The 21,297-nt window shown below is 42.5% G+C and overlaps 1 protein-coding gene across 5 annotated transcripts in view; it reads right to left on the minus strand.

The window, feature by feature from the left end:
- The window catches only part of Nin (ninein), a 127,873-nt gene that overhangs the window by 95,744 nt on the left and 10,832 nt on the right, over window positions 1-21,297 (minus strand). For all 5 annotated transcript variants that reach the window (XM_045153767.1, XM_045153768.1, XM_045153771.1 and 2 more), the window contains 2 exons: window positions 19,943-20,146; window positions 6,717-6,798 (listed from right to left, as the gene is read on the minus strand). In XM_045153767.1, the coding sequence (XP_045009702.1) occupies window positions 6,717-6,798; window positions 19,943-20,125 (265 nt within the window). In that variant the 5' untranslated portion in view covers window positions 20,126-20,146. Of the gene's footprint in view, window positions 1-6,716; window positions 6,799-19,942; window positions 20,147-21,297 lie in introns of those variants that run through there.

Raw genomic sequence — 21,297 nt, forward strand, 5'->3', positions numbered from 1 at the left:
TACTGGGGAACCAAAACTGGGCTGGCAAGCTTTGCAAGCAAGTGTCTTTGACTGCTGAGCCATCTCCTCAGGCCTCAAGAACTTTTTTAGATTTTTTTTGTTTATTTTTATTTATTTATTTGAGAGTGACAGAGAGAGAAAGAGGCGGGGGGGGGGGGAGAGAAAGAGGAGAGTGGGCGCACCAGGGCTTCTAGCCACTGCAAATGAACTCCAGATGCGTGCACCCCCTTGTGTATCTGGCTAACGTGGGTCCTGGGGAATCGAGCCTTGAACTGGGGTCCTTAGGCTTCACAGGCAAGTGCTTAACCACTAGGCCATCTCTCCAGCTCCTCAAGAACTTTTACCTAACTCTTAGGAAGCCTATTTCTCCTATGCTGCTAGTGGAACTCATACTGGATACACTGCAACCCTAATTTAATAATGGCCCTAGTCATAGTTTTCAAAAAGCACTTGAAATGTTAGAATTCCCTACCCAGCTAGACTGTCACACTTCCAGGGCAGTGGGGCTGCATGGAAACAGTGTGCACTTTGGAATCCAGTGGGTTTGGACCTGGATACTGGATCTGTATTAGGGTTAGGAGTAGATCTTCATGAAGGCTTTGGTTCCTCATCTGGAAGGAGGGAAAAGACGATGAGCTCCATGGATCAAGGTCACCATCCTGTCTAGCAACTCTTGTCATAGAAGCTCCACCCTGCACGCTAGTCCCTTCACCTCGATTGCTATGGAACCAGTGACAGCCCAAAGCCAACAGGCCAGGGAAAGGTATCAAGCAACGGACACCAGCCCTCAATCCATAGCAGAATTTTTTTCAAACTTTGTGTGTGTGTGTGTGTGTATGTGTGACAGGGAAAGTCTGTGGCAAACATACAATGATAGTATGCAGTTCATCAAATCTAACTGGAGCTGCTCAGATCTTCATCTTGAACTTGTTCTAACTTTCCCTGACTTGTTAGTGTCCTTGACCTTCATGGATACCCGGATGTGAGAGGGACACAACAATTCTCTAAGACTCCCTGTATGCAAAGCTTTTTCACACTCACTGAAATTGAAATAAAATTCGCAAGTGTCAAATAAACTGTTTCATTATTAAGATTCTTATCAGCTTTACTTATATGATGTTAAATAACATGAGCACGTCTTAGGGCATATGTTTTGAAGATGGCTTTTATCCTTAGTAAAATTAACACAACAATAAGTAATCTTCTACAACACATTTTAATAGCTGCTTAAGTCTTTGATGACACAAACACACCACAATTTGCCTATTGACACACTGCCAAATTTTATTCACTTGATCAACACTATTTGAAGTGAGTGCCCTTATGCACACATCTTTGTGCATACCCGTAATTATTTATGTAGCAAAAAATCTGAGAGGCATTAATTAGCCAAAAGCATTATTATAGTTCATAGTACCTATTATTCCATGAAATTCTGAAAAGATTATTTCATTTTACATGACTACCAGCAGGCACAAGTGTGTGCAATTTAGTGACTTTATAAATGTATTTTTGAGCCAGGCACGGTGGCACATGCCTTTAATCTCAGCTCTAGGGAGGCAGAGGTAGGATCTCTGTGAGTTCAAGGCCACCCTGAGACTACATAGTGAATTCCACGTCAGCCTGGGCTACAGTGAGACCCTACCTTGAAAAACAAAAATAAATAAATATTCTTTTGCTTGTTTTTGGGTTTTGTTGAGAAAGAGAGACAGTGGGCACACCAGGGCCTCTAGCCACTGCAAAGGAATTCCAGATGCATGCTCCACTTTGTGCATCTGGCATATGTGGGTACTGGGAAATTGAACCCAAGTCATTAAGCTTTGTAGGCAAGGGCCTTAACAGCTGAGCAATCTCTACAGCCATTTTTTCTCCATGCATTTTTTTTTTTTTAACTTGGATACTAGGATTGAATTTAGGTCCTCATGCTTACAAGGCAAACACTTTACCCACTGGGTATCTGTCTGCCTCAGTAAACACAATTTTAACACCCACTTGTATTGCTGATGTTGCTGGTGGTAATAGTAATTTGCTTTCAATGGTTGGAGAAGCTTTCTGGTCCTTACTATTAGCAAATCATTGACACCAAGAGAACAAAGACTAAGTTCTGACTTACAGCCTTATCTTGGAGAACAAAGAACAAGGCCATGTGTATAAAACCTCCCTAAATAGAGACTTTACCCAGACTCCAGAGCCTGGCTGGCCCAATGCCTCTAAATATTGGTGGCAAGTCTCTAATGTCTAGGTCAGTATCATGCCATAGAACCCACCTGCCGGCATTTGCCAGGTAAGTGATAAGGCATTTGTTTGTTATATTAATGGCAGTTTCAAAAAGCTAAGGAAAACAATGATGACTAAGCTGAGATGGTTCTTGAAGTTAGAAGGAAGTTCTGTTACCAAAAACCATCTCCTGCACCATAACAATTTCCTGGTGAGCTTCCCCCTCAAAACAAAGGAAAGACATTATAAGTGGACGACATCAGAAAAAGAATGGGCTTCTTACATTATGGTAACATCTACTCCACAGCAAAAACTGAATGTGAGATGCATTAAATGAGGCCAAAATCTCTGGAGGTGGATCCAGCTATGCAGATGCCACACAGCTCCGCGCCTGTGCCAGCTCTTCCAGTACAAAAATCTGGCAAATCCAAAGCCATCAAAAAACTGACTGAATAGTTGTTGCCCCTCTCTTATTCCAAAAAATATAACTTAGAAATTACATTGCGCATGCAGATATGAGGGAGTTATATCACTGACAGTGTTCCTTGGTTTGAAATTTCCAAAGGACTCTGTCCTTATCTAAATTTCAGTATTTTTCATTGTGTTTTTACTATTATTGGGTTTTTTTTTTTTGCAGGAAAAAATACTACAGTCTTATAATCACAAATGTCAGTACAAAAATGTTGAAAATAAATTGTTCTATATCTCCTTACTTAAAATCTACAGAAATGGTGCCTCTGAGAAGTTATAAATGGCAGAACTGAAGACTATGAAAATAATGACTTAATTTCATACCCTTTAAAGTCCCTTTTAGAGCTCTGCTTTTGCATTATTTATTTACAACTGCTTTTTATTAGAAGACTAGGAAAGAATGCAATATGGTGAGCACTTACTTGTCGTTTGGAAGAATTTTAGAGCATCAATTTATATGAGGTAAAAATCTTGAGCTGAACAAAGACCACAGAGGTGTGGCATATGAGGTCACACCAGAAGAACAGCAGGCCTAATACTTGCTCACTCGATGCCCTCTCCCCACCCCCCCCACACTATACAGCCAGCTGACTTTTCTAGATTGCAGCCTGGTATAGCATCATGATGGTTAGTCTTTGATGTCAAGGGGGGCGAGTCAGAAGGCATTCATAACTGGCGAAACATACCTGTGTGTCTAGGGGGGCATTTCCAGAGGGACTTGGGAAAGTGAGTGGGCGTGGGAGGGCACCACCAGTACCTTCCACAAGTGGCCCAGATGACAAAGGGGGGAAAAGCAGCCTGCCTGTCTTCTTTCTGAGTTAGTGTGCCTATTGCTGCTGCAATCCTTCGTGGACACTGGGCTCCATTTTCTTCAGCATTCTGAGGATGGCTCAATGCCAGTGACTGTCCAGGGAACCTCCAGGCTTTCAGAGCCAGCCTGGGCCTGTAGAGCATCCTGGTTCTCTGCTCCTCTAGCATGCAGCCTCCCGCTGTTGGTTACCCAACTGCTACTATGTGAGTCAATGCTAAATCTCCTTTTATGTTTGTGTATCCCATCAGGTCTGTTCCCATAGAGACTCTGATACAGACACCAGATATTTTATCTTATAAAAATCTTAGGTGTTAGATCAATTCATGACTCTCTGGATTATTTTTGGGCTGTGTACTCTGATCCTATCTTTCAGTCTCCTTCCTGGTTATAGAAATAACCCTGTCTCTCAAAGTCTACTAGGATTTCGAAAGGCCAACATACCACAGCTCTGGACCTTGTGGTAAAAGATGAATGAAGTTCTGAGTAACCCTATGATATAGAGGACACAGGCCTGCTACTAATCATCCAGTGGATTTTGTAGTTCACTCCTCTCTGCAGACTCTGGGCTAGGTTGTACAGACCACAGACCACCCCACCTGAGGTCCAAGATCCTTAAATTAAACATCCCTTGAGGACACGCTATTAACATCCCCTCCCCTGTCATCACTCAATTAGACCCTCATCTTCTTTATGCCTCAAGTCTTGCTTTGACAAAATGACAGAGCTCTTCCCAGCCCTGAAAGGCTATGGTCTATATAATAGATGAATGCATGAAAGGACAGGTAGAAATGAACTCAGGTGGCCTCCTGATACACTGTACTTGAGTCCTAACCCTTCTCCCTCTGTCTCTTCCCAGCCAGCCAGCAGGTCTGAATGGGTAGAAGAGTGAGATTTATAATGGGTAGGAAGATGTTTCAGTGAAAAGAATTGCTTGATCTCCACGAACAACTTGAGGGGTAGGGAAATACAAGGAGCAGAGAGAGATACTCAGAACAGGGCAGGGGACACGGAAGTCATGGGGGGTGTGTGTGTGTGTGTGACTCATGCTTCCTAACAGATAACACACGCAAGGCACAGGCTTGAGTCTGGATTTCATCCCGTGAGGACAAATGTTAGGGGCATCATTTCAACATTGGCTGAAATGCTGTCAATAGGAACCCTTGCTGCTACATTGCACTGATTTGGGGGCAGTTCTGTCACAAAAGTTTGCTGCAACCTACCTAGAAGGTAGGACCTGCAGGGAAACTCTCTTTCTGTGTGTTCTTCTGAGCACTGGTATAAGCCGCAGCCCCTCCCCCACACAGAGCAGGGAAGCCAGGGTTGCAGCTAAGTTTGTCAGTTTCACTTCCTGGCAGTTCCTAAGCACAGTCAGAGCCTTTATTTACTTCATCCTATTGTTAGGTTCCAACAGGGCCAACTCCAGAGGTGGCCCCCACATGTTGTTTACTATGATGATCTGGCAGATGATTGTAGGGTTTCCAAGGAAGGATAGCAAAGGAGTGTGTGGACTGGTGGCAAGGCTGCCCCATTCAAAGCCATTTGCAAGCACATTATGAGGACACTGAATTTGTTTGTATCACCTATGCTCATATTTGCCAAAATCTATGCTCATATTTGCCAAAACCTATCACTCAATTCAGGCTCTCTAAATCTTGAAAAATTGTGGCTAAGATGACAAGCTTAAAAAAGGTAAAAATATCAATGAAATGTGAGATGTCACGAATAACAAAGATCTGTGCTCCAGAAGTAGTCACCTACGGAGAAGTTCTATTCATCTGGAAAAAGATAACAACCTCATTCCCAGGCTCACTGGCTCTGGCAAGCCCCAGAGGTGAGCACAACCTTCCTAAGGGTTGTCACCATCAGCAAAAAGGAGACAATCTGGAATCCAAACACTGTGGCAGGGAGCGTTCAGCTACACCCCAAACTGGAATACTTCAGAAGGTAAATGGTAGACCAAACTCACTAATGAGGATTAGCAATGTTTCATTAACTAGGTCACACTGAACAATTCCTTGTAGCCACAAATTCTTCATGATTTTCCTCAGTTTAAAACTCAAGGACTAGACTTTTGAGTTTCTTTTTTTTTTTAAGTCAGATTTATTGAGGTATAATTTACTTACAGTAAATTTCACCCTCCTGCTCTCCAACCTATAGCTTAGAAGAGCTCATTCAATCATGTGACTATCATCATAATCAAGAGATAAAAGCTATATCACCCTCAAAATTCCCTTGTACCTCTAGTCAGCTTTTACCTCTGGCCCATGACAACCAAATGATATGGTAATGGATTGTTCTTTACTACAAATTTCTACACTTTAGACTTCTCCTTAACTATTTATCATATTTCATTGATTCTAAGGGATACATACAATGCCATTTTAGAATGCACTGAAATTCGAATATATTTTACCATTAATGCCATTTTACAATATATTTGTAAACAGTTCCTCTGTTGAGAAATAGCAAAATGTGTGTCATGTAATGTATGATTCTCTTAAACAACTGATGAAGTACAATATTAAGTCTTCTTTTCATAACACTCACTGCATATTTAATAAGTGCTAAACATTCTTCTAAGCAGTGTGAGTTCAAATGAGCCACCTGCTCCTCAAGGGACTGTCACTTGAGATTGGGGACACACAGAATCGTTATCATGTCAGGTGGTCATGTCCGCAGCAGAGGGCTGTCCACTCACTTGGACTAGATAAAATTATCTCTCGATTGGTCACCCTTCATCTTTCAGGCAAAATTTCCCCCAAATTACATGCTTGGATGTACACAGGAAATAAGAATGGAGGAGCCCCATCCAGCTTTGCTCTGCTCATTCCAGGAATGAGTTATTGCCATACCATCTGACACATGGCCTAGGAATAAACCCATCATTTTTTCCATAATAATGCTGTTATAGTAGAGCAGTCTCACTTAGGGCTCAACAGCTGCAAGGCTTTTATGATAGTATCAAAAGAGAAGTCTCTGGAAATAACAGTTCAGTCTGTGAAGGGCAGATGTCTCAAACCCTTCACAGGCATGCTTCAAGGTCCCCACATTTTCCCCTGGAAAACTTTTTAGATTTTTTTTTTTTTTTTTTAGAGCTTGGGATTGAACTCAGGGCCTTGTGCACGCCAGGCTAGCACTCGCTCCCTTATAGCTCTATCCCAAGCCTCCCTAGACACTTTTAAAGGGGAACATACAGAAGAAAAGTCAGTGCTCTTACCTGGTTCTTGAAAGTGCTCTTCATTGGACAGAGTTCTAGACAAGATCAGTATTAATGCTTCCTTAAATTGGTCAAAATGTACCTAAAGAAACAATTAAAAAAATTAGGGCTGGAGAGATTTAGGTATTAAGGCACTTGCCTGCAAAGCCTAAGGACCTAGGTTCAATTCCCCAGTACTCATGTAAAGCCAGATGCACAAACTGGTGCATGCATCTGGACTTCATTTGCACTGGCTGGAAGCCCTGGTGCGCCCATTCTGTCTGTCTCTCTTCAATCTCTCTTTCTACTCGCAGATAAGTAAATTAAATTTAAAAAATATTTAAAGTCATTTCCATAGCCCTGAGAATGCAAATCCATCTAAAGGTACCAAAACTATCTGTTTCCATCCTGCCAGTCTTGAAATGAATTGTTACCACATTTGTTCCTGTATTTCTCCATTTCTCTAAAGCAGAGAAAGAAGCAAAAATGGGTTGATCACTTTTGGACACCTAGTCCCAAAACACATCAGTGTTTCTAGTAACATAAATATACTTATTCAACCCCCAAAGGAGAAAAGAAAGACAGCAAAACCCTCTTTATAAACTTGGGACAAGATGTGTTTTTAACTTTTACCTTCTTTTATTTTTCTGATAAGATCAGAAGAGAAAGATGTTAGGAAAAACTTCCCTAGTAAAAGACCCATTGTTACTGTACCCAGTGGATGCTTTCCTCTCTTAAGGTATTCCAGGAAGTAGTAAGCCCTCTTTTGAGGATGACTTCAATATGGTATTGCTTGGGGCAAGTATATAATATTTATCTCCCAAGGTCCCCATGGGCATATAAGCAAGTAAAAATCAATAGCAAACACAAAGAAGAAAAGAATCCCGAGAAGTACTTTCATGGATTCATAAAAATATAATCACCTTGACTAAAGGGGGAAAAATCGTAAATCTTATTTAAGGAAACAATCAGAACTGAGTTGCTTTGCTTAAAAAGGTAGAGGAGTTTACTTTATGGCCAAGTGTATTCTGTAACTTCAATTTCTTTGATCTCAGCATGGGACAGCAGGAAGAGATGGCAATTCTCTTCCCCATAATTCCAGTTTGATTATCTGGCACCTATTTCTAGAATCTGTCAGGAAAGTGCAAGATGAAAGTTGGTAATGTACAATATGTGCTGCTGCGGATCTCTTTGGATATCATTACAAAACCCTGTCTGGAGGTTTAAATATAGATCACAGCTAAGAAACACTTCCAAATTAAATTTGGAAAAGCAGCAAATCTTATTCCTTATCTAAACAATGGAGAAAGATCACATAAGGTCTTATCTGTACAAATCAAACAAAAAGAGAGGAATCCATCTTGATTTCCCAGCTACTAAGGAGGTCGAAGAAGTAGGTTTGTAAGGGCAAAAGGCTCCCTGAGCTACAGAGTAAGTTCTGGGCCAGCCTGGGCAATTTAATCTCTGTCCCCAAATAAAAATAGAACGAAATAAATAGATACAGCTCAGTGGTAGAGTGCTTGCTTGATATACACAAGGCCTTAGGTTCAATTCCCACTACTGCAAGAAACAAAACTGTACATACTTATAATTTGCCATAGTGTATCCCAAAGTATATATGATCCCTACTATATTAGTTTAGATTCATTGAAACTATTTCCCAAAATCATATTCTTTTTAGATCATGTGGGCTTTAGTTAGTAATTTTCAAATTGTCTATATTTAAGGTGTGATGGTTGTGACATATGTATACACTGAACAAGCAAGTGAATTAACTTGTCACCTCATAGTTACATTCATTCATTCACTTTGTATTTGTGCATATTTACACGTGTTGTGTGTGTGTGGTAAGAACACTTAGAATCTACTCTTAGCAAATTTAAAGTTAGATTTACAGACTTTAGATTTGCAGAGCGCCTGCTAATGAAACGAGGTACTGTCCATGAAATGGTTAACCAATAGCTCTGTTAATTAGGATTTTATGGTTGACAAATCATATTAAAACCTTGGGAAGAGATGAGCACATGGTCCTGGCTGCAGAGATGGGCTTCAGGCAGGCATGGCGTGGCCCAAGGTGAACTAGAGTTTTCACAGGCAAGGCCTTCTTCCCCGCCTGCCAGTCCACAGCATCACGCACACAAGAGTTCGCTCAGCCTACTGACAGGCGTTCCCCCATTCCTCCTTCTCAGGGCCAGCAGCAGGGTGGTGGAGAGGACACAGGTAGGTCATGCTGCACCCCCAGCTCTGCCATTTACTTCCTGCTGGGAACTGGTTAGCTTCCTGAACCTCCCTGAGCTTTGATTAGCTGGTCTGCAACACCATGGCTATCTAGCAAATGGCATATATGACTCGCTGGGCAAATATGAATTGAGTAGCCGCTGTGTGCTAAGCACTAAGCTCTTGGTCTTCGTGGAGCGCCAACTCTTATGAAATCTCACAGGATGTCAGGCATGCTGGCAGCACTGCATACGTTTATAATTTTATGTTTTCTAAAATACCACCTCCCAAGAATGTCTAGAATATTCTAGGATTTACTAGGTCCCCACAAGTGGTAGTTACTACTAACATATACATGATGGGATGCAGGTTCACACCACTTTGAAGAGAAACAGGACCATATTTTGAAGCACAGCAGCTGGCCCTGGAAGTGACAGTATAGCCAAGTTCCAGGAGGATGGGTGGAAGGGAGATCCTATGACTTGTCTACTCCCAAGATCTATGGAGTTGCCTAGCATCAGAGAAACTGAGCAGGGCTGCTCTGTGTAGGAACCCCAACCTTGAGTTTCCCCACTGGGGCTGTACACAGAGGGCCCTGTATGAATCTCCCTCCTCTTGCTGTAATCAGAAGCTAAATAGGAAGTGGCCCCATTTGAAGAGCAAATATTTGCCCTGAGAATCTGACTCTTCAGGCCTCTTGCAGGTCTTCTAACAATCAATAATTGTGCCATTATGACATGACATTGTCATTTACAGATGTGTTGGGACTCATTCAGAGCTATCCCGGGACATATGAGGCCAGTGGGTAGTAGGTTTGACTTGCCTGTAAGTTTTTTTTATGAGAGAGAGAGACAAAGAGAGAGAGAGGGAGGGAGAGAAACTGGCATATCAGGGCCTCTAGCCACTGCAGTTGAACTCCAGACGCATGCACCACCTAGTGTTCATGCATGACCTTGTGCATCAAGCTTATGTGGTGTCTGGGAGGTTGAACCTGTGTCCTTAGGCTTTGCAGGCAAGTACCTTAACCACTCTGCCATCTCTCTAGCCCCTGCCTGGAAGTTTTGATAGCAGCAATAGGAAAGAACCCTCAAGTATGGTGGTGCATGCCTGTACTCCTAGAATTTTGAAGGGCGAGAAAGGGTAATCGATCAGATATTCAATGTCATCCTTTCCTACATAGCAAGTTCCAAGGTCAACCCAAACTACATTGAGACCCTATCTCGACAAGGGCAGGGGATGTTGCTTCTGCCTTTGGTCCTAACTAGTTTAGTTCAGTGAGTAGAGAGAAGCTGTGAAGGTCATTCTAGCATCTACAGACCTCAGTTTTACACAGCCCCCCCCCCACCAAAGGACAAAGGCATCTATAATCCTGAATGACTTCTAATCAACTTTAAAGGCTTTCAAGGGGGCCGAATGCTCCCTTGACTAAGGTGTAATAAACACAAGTGTCTTAGATAGTTTCAACTTTCTGGATTATCTGAAGTGGAGCAGACATCAGGGAAATGGGCAGAAGAAAGATCCTGTCTGCCTAGAGCCCAACTGCTCTGGCCATGGCCAAACGGGGCCAACACAGGACTGCTTTACTCTCACTGTCCTGCTTCACCAGAAAGCCCCTCATGCTGGTCTACTGCAGACCAGAAGCAGCGACCCTCCAACGTCAGCACACGCTGACATTAGTCAGCCTCACTCAAACACAAATAACAAATGACACCTTTTGTGCTTTAGAAAATTTTAGGACCACTGTTTTAAAAATCTAGTTGGGCATGGTGGTGCATGCCTTTAATTCCAGAACTCAGGAGGCAGAGGTAGGAGGATTGCAGTGAGTTCGAGGCCACTGGGAGACTACATAGTGAATTCCAGGTCAGCCTGAGCTAGAGTGAGACCCTACCTCAAAAAACTAAAAAGAAAAAGAAAAAATCTATATGCCCCCTTAACTATGAGCTATATTACAAACACACACAAAAAACTTATACTATCTATTTTTAAAAAATGAAGTATGAAATCTTGAAACTCTACTTTGTGTGTTTGGCTTTGCGTGGGTATTGGAGAATCAAACCCAGATGATTAGCCTTTGCAGGCAAGCACCTTAACTGCTGATCCATCTCTCTAGCCCAGAAAACTCAAAACTCTAACAGGCTGGTATCATTTGGTGTTGGGTGAGAATTCATATGCTGCTAAATGAAGCCTGAGGTATTTCTTCTCTACAATAGAGAAAAGGTTAATGGAGCAAGAAGATTTTAAATGGCTGAGGACAATCTAATTATGGGTAATATACTGTGATCAGATAAAACTTTTTAAAAAATTTTAATCTCCAGTGGTCAATCCTTTTCTGTTTTCCCATCTGCCACTACATCGGATAAAAGTATCCACTTATTAGAGGATGTTACTAATATGAGCCTTGCAGAATCCATCCCAGATGAATGGAAGTAGTATTGAAGGTTCATTTCTTCTAGACATCTGTCATTTGAACTTTACAACATCTATCTGAGATCTTACCTTAAAACTGAGGAGACAGTGGCTCAGAAAAGACTCCTGACCCCATGTCTTAGAAGTGACCAGCTTGCTTGGGGAGCCAGGCCCTCTGCCTGGGTTCTTCTAGGCCCAGCAACTCTGCCTGACCCAGACCCACTTCACTTCTGCTCTGATCTGTCAGGGAGATCCCTCAGTGCTGCACGCCGAACCCTGGACTGCACACAGAGCCACCAGGCGCCCAGAGCAGAGCGCGGGGAAGGCGGCCACAGGAGACCTGAGGACGTGAGGACACCTGACCTCTGCTCTCAAGGAGTTTATCAGCTACACTCTAGAAAGTAGGAGACAGGAATGTGGAAGGAGAGAGGAGAGTGTATCAGTAAAAGCAAGATAGAATCTGGTAAGTGCCTTGAAAGAGACAAAACAAGCTGTCAGGGCTGTCCGATAAGTTGGTGTGTCCTAATTGGCTGGTGGGAAGGGAAATAGGGACAGGTTCAAGACCTCAACTTCTCTAAGATCTCTACAGAGTTAATGACTTTTCAAATGGACTTACAAACTAGCAAATCAGTTTCATTTTAGAAGAAAAAAACAAAACATCCGTATGATTATTGACTCAGAGGTCTTCATAATCTAGTAATATCTAACTAGCTGACCCTATCCTCTTTTCAACAACACACACACACACACCCCCTAAAACCCAAGCATCATTCAGCAGCCAGTCAAAAGCTGGCACAGCCCTAGTCTGACATCCATCTCCATTTCCTTCTTGCAAGGGCATGCAGATGCTGGACCCTGGGATTTAAGAAGCAGTACATGCCACATCTCTGATTCAGGAAGATAGTTCTCTAACACGGGCAGATGACTGTTATTTTCCATCAGTGCTCATGAATACTGATGTGATGAAAAGCCCCTTAGGGTTCAACCCAGGACCAAAATGCTGATAAATGGCCCTTATCGTTACATAGAGTGGGTTATGTTCATGAACTAGATTTTTTAAACACTATTTATTCCCTCCAAAGGAGCTTTACTATTGTATCATGTAAAAATTTAGAAATCTTAGCAAATATATTGAGACAATTAAATCTCACAAGGTAATCAGCTTCCAGGTTGTGCCCTGGCTGGTACCTCCTCATTTGAATAAGAACGGCTGCCATCCATTTCACAGGCATCCCTGTATCTAAGCCTCAAAGGGCACTTTGCAGCAATGGGGAAATTACACAACTGACTAAGACCACACATGACATTTAAACTAAGTTAATAGGACGACTAGTCAAGTCTGATTTTTTAAAATCATGTGTCACCAGTGCTTAACAGAATTCACCTCATCATTTCCCCCTGCCCCCACTCTGTAAGAATGCTTTTTCAGAGATACAGTTTGCCTTTCTGCAAAGAAGAGCTTAAGTACCATACACGGGTGAATGCTATTTCAGACCACAGAGGGTATGCGTGTGTGGGGGTGGGGGAGGGTGGCGGAAACCTGCAATAGGAAGTAGAATAAAGAATCTAACATTGCATAAAATAACCTTGAGCAATCAAGAAGCTCAGTTTCATGAAGCTCCACATGTATGCAGGCAGTATTTCAAACCAATCCAAAGTGAAAGAATTCATACTAGTGTTTAACAAGGTGAGTTCATTAAATAAGACAAAGGTCTATGGAACAACCGCCATTGAACTTTGTTGGCTTGTAGGCTACTAATGCAAAAGGAAATCAGTGAGAGAGACTTAAGAACATTGTTGGTTGAAATGAGTATAGAAATATGACTCATCTGAAAATAATGTCTACAGCATTATGCAAGGAGAAACCTCATAGACTAGCAAACAGATGTATTTTATAATGAAAGACTCAATTTTGCGATGCTTTATCCCAGATAAAGCATTTGGGTTACTGAGACAGTATAGCAGCCAAGACTATCTAAAACAATAAACAGGTTCCTAAAATCTGATGCAACTGTATGAAGTTGTACTTCAAGACTGTCCCAAGGTGCGCTGCCTAAAGATAACAATGGTTACAAACCACCACCATGTAAGAGAGATTCTCCTAGCAAATCCATTTTCTACTCTCACAAGCCCTTACACTGAGAAGGACCCTCGGTGGAACAGGGCCAGGGGAGAGGGGACAAAAGAGGGCAATCTGGTGGGAATATGATCAATTTACAGTATGTTCATATATTAGCAGTTCCATAAAAATTCTTTTTGAAAGGCCACTCTGTCTAAGACATCCTTGTGGGGACATAGCAGGTAGTAGACATGATAGGTGATGGGTACCTCTGGCTATCTGATAGGCCTTTCTTTGCTGCACAAAATGTCAGTCAACCCTCATAACACTCCTATAAGGAAGCTAGAGTTCCCATTTTGCAGATGAAGAAGCTGAGGCAGAAAGAATTTAAGATGATATACAGCTGAAAAATTACAAGAGCCAGTACTTGAATCCAGCTTTGAATCTGACTTCAAAAGCTGTGCTGTAATGGATCCTGTCTCTATGTGCTCCCAGGGGGTGGTGTTTGGGGTAGGTGAGGAGAATGAAATTTATATTGGAATTCTTGGAGTTAAAAGAAGCTGTGGAGACATGAACTCCAATGCCAGGACCAGGGCCTCCAGTAGCCCATCCTGGCACTGCCTCAAATGAGTCATCTGACCTTGAACAGGCCTTACCAGGTACTACTACACTGGCTGTCTTCCAGAGCAACCCTGATGGCTAATATCTGTGATGGACACTGAAGAACATGAAATATTCCCCCTGCCTTTTGTTTCAGACAAGAAGCTGCTCATAAAAAGTATTAGCAGATGGACTGGAGGGATGGCTTAGCGGTTAAGCCATTTGTCTGCAAAGCCAAAGGACTCAGGTTCGATTCCCCAGGATCCATGTTAGCCAACTGCACAGGAGTATATGCGTGTGGAGTTCGTTTGCAGTGGCTGGAAGCCCTAGTGTGCCCATTCTCTCGCCCTCTTTCCCTGTCAAATAAATAAATAAAAATCATTTAAAAAATATCAGCAGCAGAATACTGGCAAACTCTAATGAGCTGCCCTGACTCTCTCTTCTCTGGTGGAGGAACTGGCATTCTTGAAACAAGGCAGAAAGAAGAGAATGGTCACCTAGCACTTGTCCCTACCTGCTTTGTCAGAGCCCAAAGCCTTCCCAGCAGCTTGTCCCTCTGCCATTGCTTTCTGTCACTCTAAGTACTTCTAAGACACATAAGGATTCACAGTATTAAAAATGCAAGTTCATTTTGCAGTGAGTTTAACAAGAACAAAAGCAAGACTAGCAGCAGCCTCCTAATTAGGTCTTTTCTATACATGCAGAACCACGGAGTTAAAATGAGACTGTTGTAAAGGAAGTAAGATGATGTACCTGCAGTCATAAGAATGATACAGGAATCAAAATAATATTAAAGTGACAATATTTCTCACCACTATAGGTTAACCTGTGGTGGTTAGAATGGTCAGACGCGTGAGCCATACAAGAGAAATGTTGCCACCATTCACTCATGCAATAAATTTGAAAGGCTTCAGACAAACGGTGCGCCACATGGTGCCTGATTACGCTGGGCAGGGGGAGCTGATGGTCATGAGCACCTGCCCACTGATGGCCCAAGTCATCAGCCCCGGAGTCCTGCTCGATTTCAGGTTTACTCTTCAAGTGACGAGGTCTAAAAGAAAGAAACCTGAAAAAGCTTCCAAATGAAAACATAGAAGCAAACCCACCACTGGAAATTAGTCATGGCATTTGTAAGAAAACTCCAAGCACTTGGAAATGAAAGGGAGGAAGCTGAGCCAAATTACATATTTGTACAGCTATCAAATTTTAATACTAAAACTTTCAAAGACCACATACCTGTGGGACTCTGGAAGCCAGTGGTGGGTTCTGCTGCCAGGTGGCTTATTCGAATTCTAAAGTGCCAGGAATATGGGGCATTTTAGCATCCAAATTCATATGAAAGAGCACAGCAATGAAACCCTGCAAAACTTTGAGGAGCTGTTTTGTCTCAAAGGTGGCACATAGCATAAAGTTTAAAAACTGAATACATGGGCTGGAGAGATGGCTTAGATTAAGGCATTTGCCTGCAAAGCCTAATGACCCAGGTTCAATTCTCCAGTACCCACGTAAGCCAGATGTACAAGGTGGTGCATGCATCTAGAGTTTGTTTGCAGTGGCTAGAGGCCCTGGCATGCTCATTCACTCTCTTTCTCAAATAAATAAATTAATTAATAAATATTTAAAAAATTGAATACAACTTAAAGGTTCCAACAGAACCAAGGTAAATCATCTTTCTGTCCTAATTTCTAATAAAAGAGAGAGGCTCGTGGAAACAATTCATTTAAAAGACACAAGAAACAAAATATGTTTGAAAATGCCTAATGAGACCCATTAAAAAGTAAAAGAGTAAGAAATTAAAAAGTAATTAAAGAACCAGGCATGGTGGCGCACACCTTCAATCCCAGCACTTGGGAGGCAGAGGTAGGAGGATTGCCTTGAGTTCAAGGCCACCCTGAGACTCCATAGTGAATTCCAGGTCAGCCTGGGCTAGAGTGAGATCCTACCTCGAAAAATCAAAAAATAAAATAAAATAAGAAAGTAATGAAAGGATACAAGAACCAAGAAGCACCTATAATTGATATCACTTATGTCAGTGAAAATTTGGTTCAGCCAAGACTAACATGGTTTCACTTCTTGAAATTCATTAGTACTTGCTCCTTTTACAAGTCACCTGCCAGGTACATTACCTAACTAGCCTATACACACTTCAGGTTTTGCAGACCCCTTGTGTTGGAGCACCACACATCTCTTGTGTAGTTACCTGACAACAAAGGCATGGACTAGGGCTGGAGAGATGGCTTAGCGGTTAAGCGCTTGCCTGTGAAGCCTAAGGACCCGGGTTCGAGGCTCAGTTCCCCAGGTCCCACATTAGCCAGATGCACAAGGGGGTGCACGTGTCTGGAGTTCGTTTGCAGAGGCTAGAAGCCCTGGCGCACCCATTCTCTCTCTCTCTCTCTATCTGTCTTTCTCTCTGTGTCTGTCGCTCTCAAACAAATAAATAAAAAAAATTAAAAAAAAAAAAAGGCATGGACTAGGTCAAATACATCAGTAGTGTCCCTGTTCCTTCAACTCATGGAATTTCAAGTTAGACACTTCAAACCCTGTGTACAGTAGCCAACAGGTGGCATGGACTCACATTATGAAACAAGACACATCAGCTGTAATCTAATTTGGGGGAAAATGGTCAATTAGTAAAGGCATGAAAGTGGCAAATGGATTCGAGTCACTTTCTACAACTACAAAAGCCTAGGCTTAGAAAACCAAGTTATGGAAGACGTGTTATAAAATACAAAAATAAAGAAGGTGAATTCATATTCTTGGTTGGGAAAATGAATGCTTATCTTTACTTATCTTTTTCCCAAGAGTCCAACCTTCAATAAAGATAAAACTTGGCTGTTTTGTTATATTTCTTTCTTTTAATTTTTTAAAAAAATTATTAGAAAGAGAGGGGGAGAGAGAATGAGAATATGGGCATATCAGGAACTTTTGCCACTATAAATGAACTCCAAACACATGTGCCACTTTTGTGCATCTGGCTTTATGTGGGTGCTGGGGAACTGAACCCAGGCCGGCATAACCTCAGCCATGTCCCCATCCCAATTATGTTATATTTAATTCTATCTTCATTAAGATATTTATTTATGTTCAAAGGTAAAATAAAGCCATAAGCATCCAGAAGACAGTAGATATATCCAAAAGCCAATTTAATGCAAACCTGTAGTTAACAGCTATTTCATAAAGTGTGATAAACAGAAATATACGTAAGTCGCACCAACACAATGACTACTAGAATGACTTACACAAAGGACATACACAATGCATATGTGTTAAACTGATGAATAGATTAATGTGTATAGATTTATTATGCTGCTCTTCTCCTATATAATCAAATTGCTGGCCTTTCTTTTCCTTCCTTCCTTCCTGCCTGCCTTCCTCCTTTCCTTTCCTTTCCTTTCCTTTTATTTCGTTTTGTTTCCTTTCCTTTCCTTTCCTCTCTTTTTTTTTCTTCCATCTGTGATACTGAAAATTGAACCCTGTGCCTTTCACATATCAGGCAGGAATTCTACCAACTAAGCTACATTCCCAGCCTCCATAATGTGTTCTATATATAACACCATCTAATGAGATGAAAGTTGGCTGACATTTAGAACAACTTACAGAATCACTATGGTTGACAACAATTAACTGAATATTTCAAAATAGCAAATAAAAATGATTTTTAATGAACTTAACACAAGGTAATGATAAATACACCAATTATCTTAGTCTTTCACATATGTATTAAAATACTACACTGCTCCCTAGGTGAGTAAAATTTCCATGTGTCATTTTTTTTTTAATTTTTAATTTATTTATTTGAGAGCGACAGACATAGAGAGAAAGACAGATAGAGGGAGAGAGAGAATGGGCGCGCCAGGGCTTCCGGCCTCTGCAAACGAACTCCAGACGCGTGCGCCCCCTTGTGCATCTGGCTAACGTGGGACCTGGAGAACCGAGCCTTGAACCGGGGTCATTAGGCTTCACAGGCAAGCGCTTAACCACTAAGCCATCTCTCCAGCCCCCATGTGTCATTTTAAAAGTATATTAATTTTTAAAACCTCGTATTTTTACAGCTCATGATCCCTACTCACAAAGGTAATAGTATGGACCAGTTCCAGTGAGTTCTAAGGACATTTTTTTTCTTTATAACTTAACATGATAAACCATATAGAGTATCTTCACAGCATATGGGCAAGTTTATGTGATCATCTGAGGAGAGTGATTCAGTTTCGTTAAAACTGCAAATTTGGCAGGGGTGACTTAATTCATGCCAACCCTGCTCTCAAGACAATCACCAGGGACCTCCTACATGAAATCAACATGCAGACATCTATTTAACTTTTATCACTGGCTCACTAAGTAAATACCACACTATAGACCACTTACGTATTCATGATTTAGGCAAATAGCAAATGTAAAAAGCAGGCTGGTGCTGGTGTTAAGTCATTAACAAATCAATCGATAACTGTTCCCTGGGTTCAGTCTACCAAATGAAGGCAAAGATGTGCAACATCTGAAAGCAAACTGTTGATCTGCTGCCTGGATGCTCTTTGCAGAGGGGCCAGGCTTACACTGACCCCCTGGGGGCCAGCAGTGGCATCGTGGCACCTCCTACTTTCAGCACCACTAAAACAGACTCGTCTTTTGATATTCCTTATGCATCAAGGTCCCCAAGGACCAGACTGCAAGATGCCACTCTTACCCTCCACTGTGTAGAAAATCAAGGCAGTTGTCAAAAACCTTGGAATATACAACATCCCACACTTTTTTTTTTCAGTGCCTTCAAAGCAAGATTTTTAGTATTTTCTCAGTACCACATATATTCACACATAGCCAATTCCCCTCAAAGTGACCAAGAGTAGCCTCAATGTTTGCAAAGAATGCACAGTTCTTTAAGTGTGAGCCCTGTTTGACACCACACTCATGATGCCAAACTCCCAAATATCATCTTCTAGACATTAATTTCAGGATGAATTCTACTCCCATCTCTTTCAGGTCACAGGCAGTTATCACCTTCTACTGTACCTTGGGTCACTTGACCATCTCGACAGTTAAAAGTGGCAAAAATGAAATGAAGAAAAAGGAAGTTAGGTAACCAAAATAAAATTAAGCTTCATGACATCTTCCTCAAATTACAGCACATAAAAACCACTGAACACAAAGTGTCAAAATGACAGCCAAACAGCTCAACAAGTACTGTCTCTTTTTATTTTTATTTTTTTTCTATTCCAAGACCCACAGCAAAAGACTCTACACAAAGCCATACAAATGATGCTATTAATGGTAATTCTGGAAACTGAAGGCAATCTCAGATTCAACACAGAACAAACATCCTTCCCACTATCCCCAAGGGGGAAAAAAAGAAGACCATTCAACCATCTCTCTTGTGCGTGCACCTCCGGAGAAAACATGATTGTTGTTAAAAATTGTTAACACTAGCATGCACACCCACCCCCAGTGGGAGCCGGCACTGCTGGAAGTGAACCTGCCCTGTGTGTTTACTTACTCTCCTGCCTGACTCCCTGGATGGAAGGTTTGCTATTATTTCATCCAGACATAATCCTCACAAGAAATAGCCTTATTAGGAATAAAAAGTCACAACCAAAATCTACTCTTCCTGTGAAGGGCAGCTTTCTTCCTGCCTTTTCTTTCTCTCCCATGGATATCTCTCCTTCTACATTTTCTGTTCCAATGATAAACATGGATTCAATGAAATGATCCAAATAGAACAAGAGAAAAAGTTGGGAAGCCATCTTTCACTTTTTACCTAGGATGCTCAGTGTGGAACTTAATTCCAGAGCACAAACTAAACATAGCAGCCCTTGTCATCTGGACAAACTGCAGTGATGTGACACCCTGTACGTTCTTTTTACCAGGTTAATGGCCAGGGTGCTAGAAACAAGTTGCAACACATGTGGCCTGGCCACCACCCCATCACCCCAACAGCAACCGCACCCCACAAACTCTGTTCTTCCCCACACCTTACCCTGCCCAAGAGGTTGTCCTGAAGCAGTGTCTCTTGCAGCACGGGGGCCACATCCTCCAAGCTCAGCATGTGACAAAGGTCGGTGAGCTCCTCCTGTCCCAGAGACCCAGTTCCCATGGTGTCAAAACTGTCAAACAGCTCCTTGAGTCGGGCCTCATGCTGGTCCTGCTGCACCTCACCCATCCCATAGCCCACAGCGCTCACCTGTGCAGGACAGAGAGGAGGACATGTTGGGATAGGGCATCTCTCCACATGCTCACCTCCCCCAGCCCCGCCAACCACTTAGGGTGTGCTGCATGTAGAAGGTCTCCCACAGTAGGCCCCTGCCCTGACTACAGTGCCCCCACATGCACCAAGGGCATGTCTGCAAAGTGGGCTCACAAAAGGGGTGACATTACCAGCATGAAGGGGTCACGGAGGCAGAGAGACACTCTCCTCGCCTGCCTGGCTCTTTGGTGGATGGCCAGTTTGTCGATCTCAAGCCCTGGAGTGCTTCTCCCTCTACCGGCTCCTCTGGCCAGGACTCAAGGAAGGAGAGAGGCTGCTTCTGACAGCCAGTCAGTTCAGATGAGTGAATCGTTAGCGCCAAGCAACAACAGGGTCAGCATGGCGGTGCAAGTCAGCAAGCTCAAAACAAGCTGCCTGGATGGGATGCTGAAATCTGCAGTGTAACCAAGACGAGCAGCTCCACTCTGTTCAGCCTCGTTGCCCCCACCTATCCGTGGTAATAAGCTACAACTGAGGGCTACAGCCAGAGGTGTCAGCTGACCACGTCTGCTGCTGCGAAGACACCTCCCTGTTTACATGAGATCATATGCTCCTTACCGGAGTTCTTCACAAAGCAACTCAATTAGCTTCTCCAGTGCAACTGTATGAGGTGTGACAGGAAGAGTTTTCCCCAGAGCTCCCTGCAGTCCCAGGGTACTCTAGGTAATGCTTAGTTGCCTAGGAAAGGGCAAAACGCCACTCCGACCTTCCCCAGAAAGGTTTGAAGGAGCCACAGGCTGCTTCTGTGAGTCTCTCACTCCAGTATCTCCAGTAGCTCAAGCTTTATTCCCGGCCTTCCACCTCTCTGACCCACCCTGGCCCTAGGTTTCCATGGTGCAGCCTTCCCCAGGAGCAGTAAAAACTCAATCATTACAGCTCTGAGTCACTTCCTGCTAAAAATAGGTATCACACAAATCAAGGTAGTTCACTGAAGAACATGATGCTTCTTTTTCCTTGCACAATAACCAATTTTTAACGTGCTGGGTCTTCCCATGCCAGCCTGGATCTTGCACATTTGGGAAAACCTTCCTGATGCAATAGATGCAAAGCACAATGCATACCCCTGAGACCATGACCACAGCCATTTG

Source organism: Jaculus jaculus, chromosome 7 (assembly GCF_020740685.1).
Source record: "Jaculus jaculus isolate mJacJac1 chromosome 7, mJacJac1.mat.Y.cur, whole genome shotgun sequence".
Classification (NCBI taxonomy): domain Eukaryota; kingdom Metazoa; phylum Chordata; class Mammalia; order Rodentia; family Dipodidae; genus Jaculus; species Jaculus jaculus.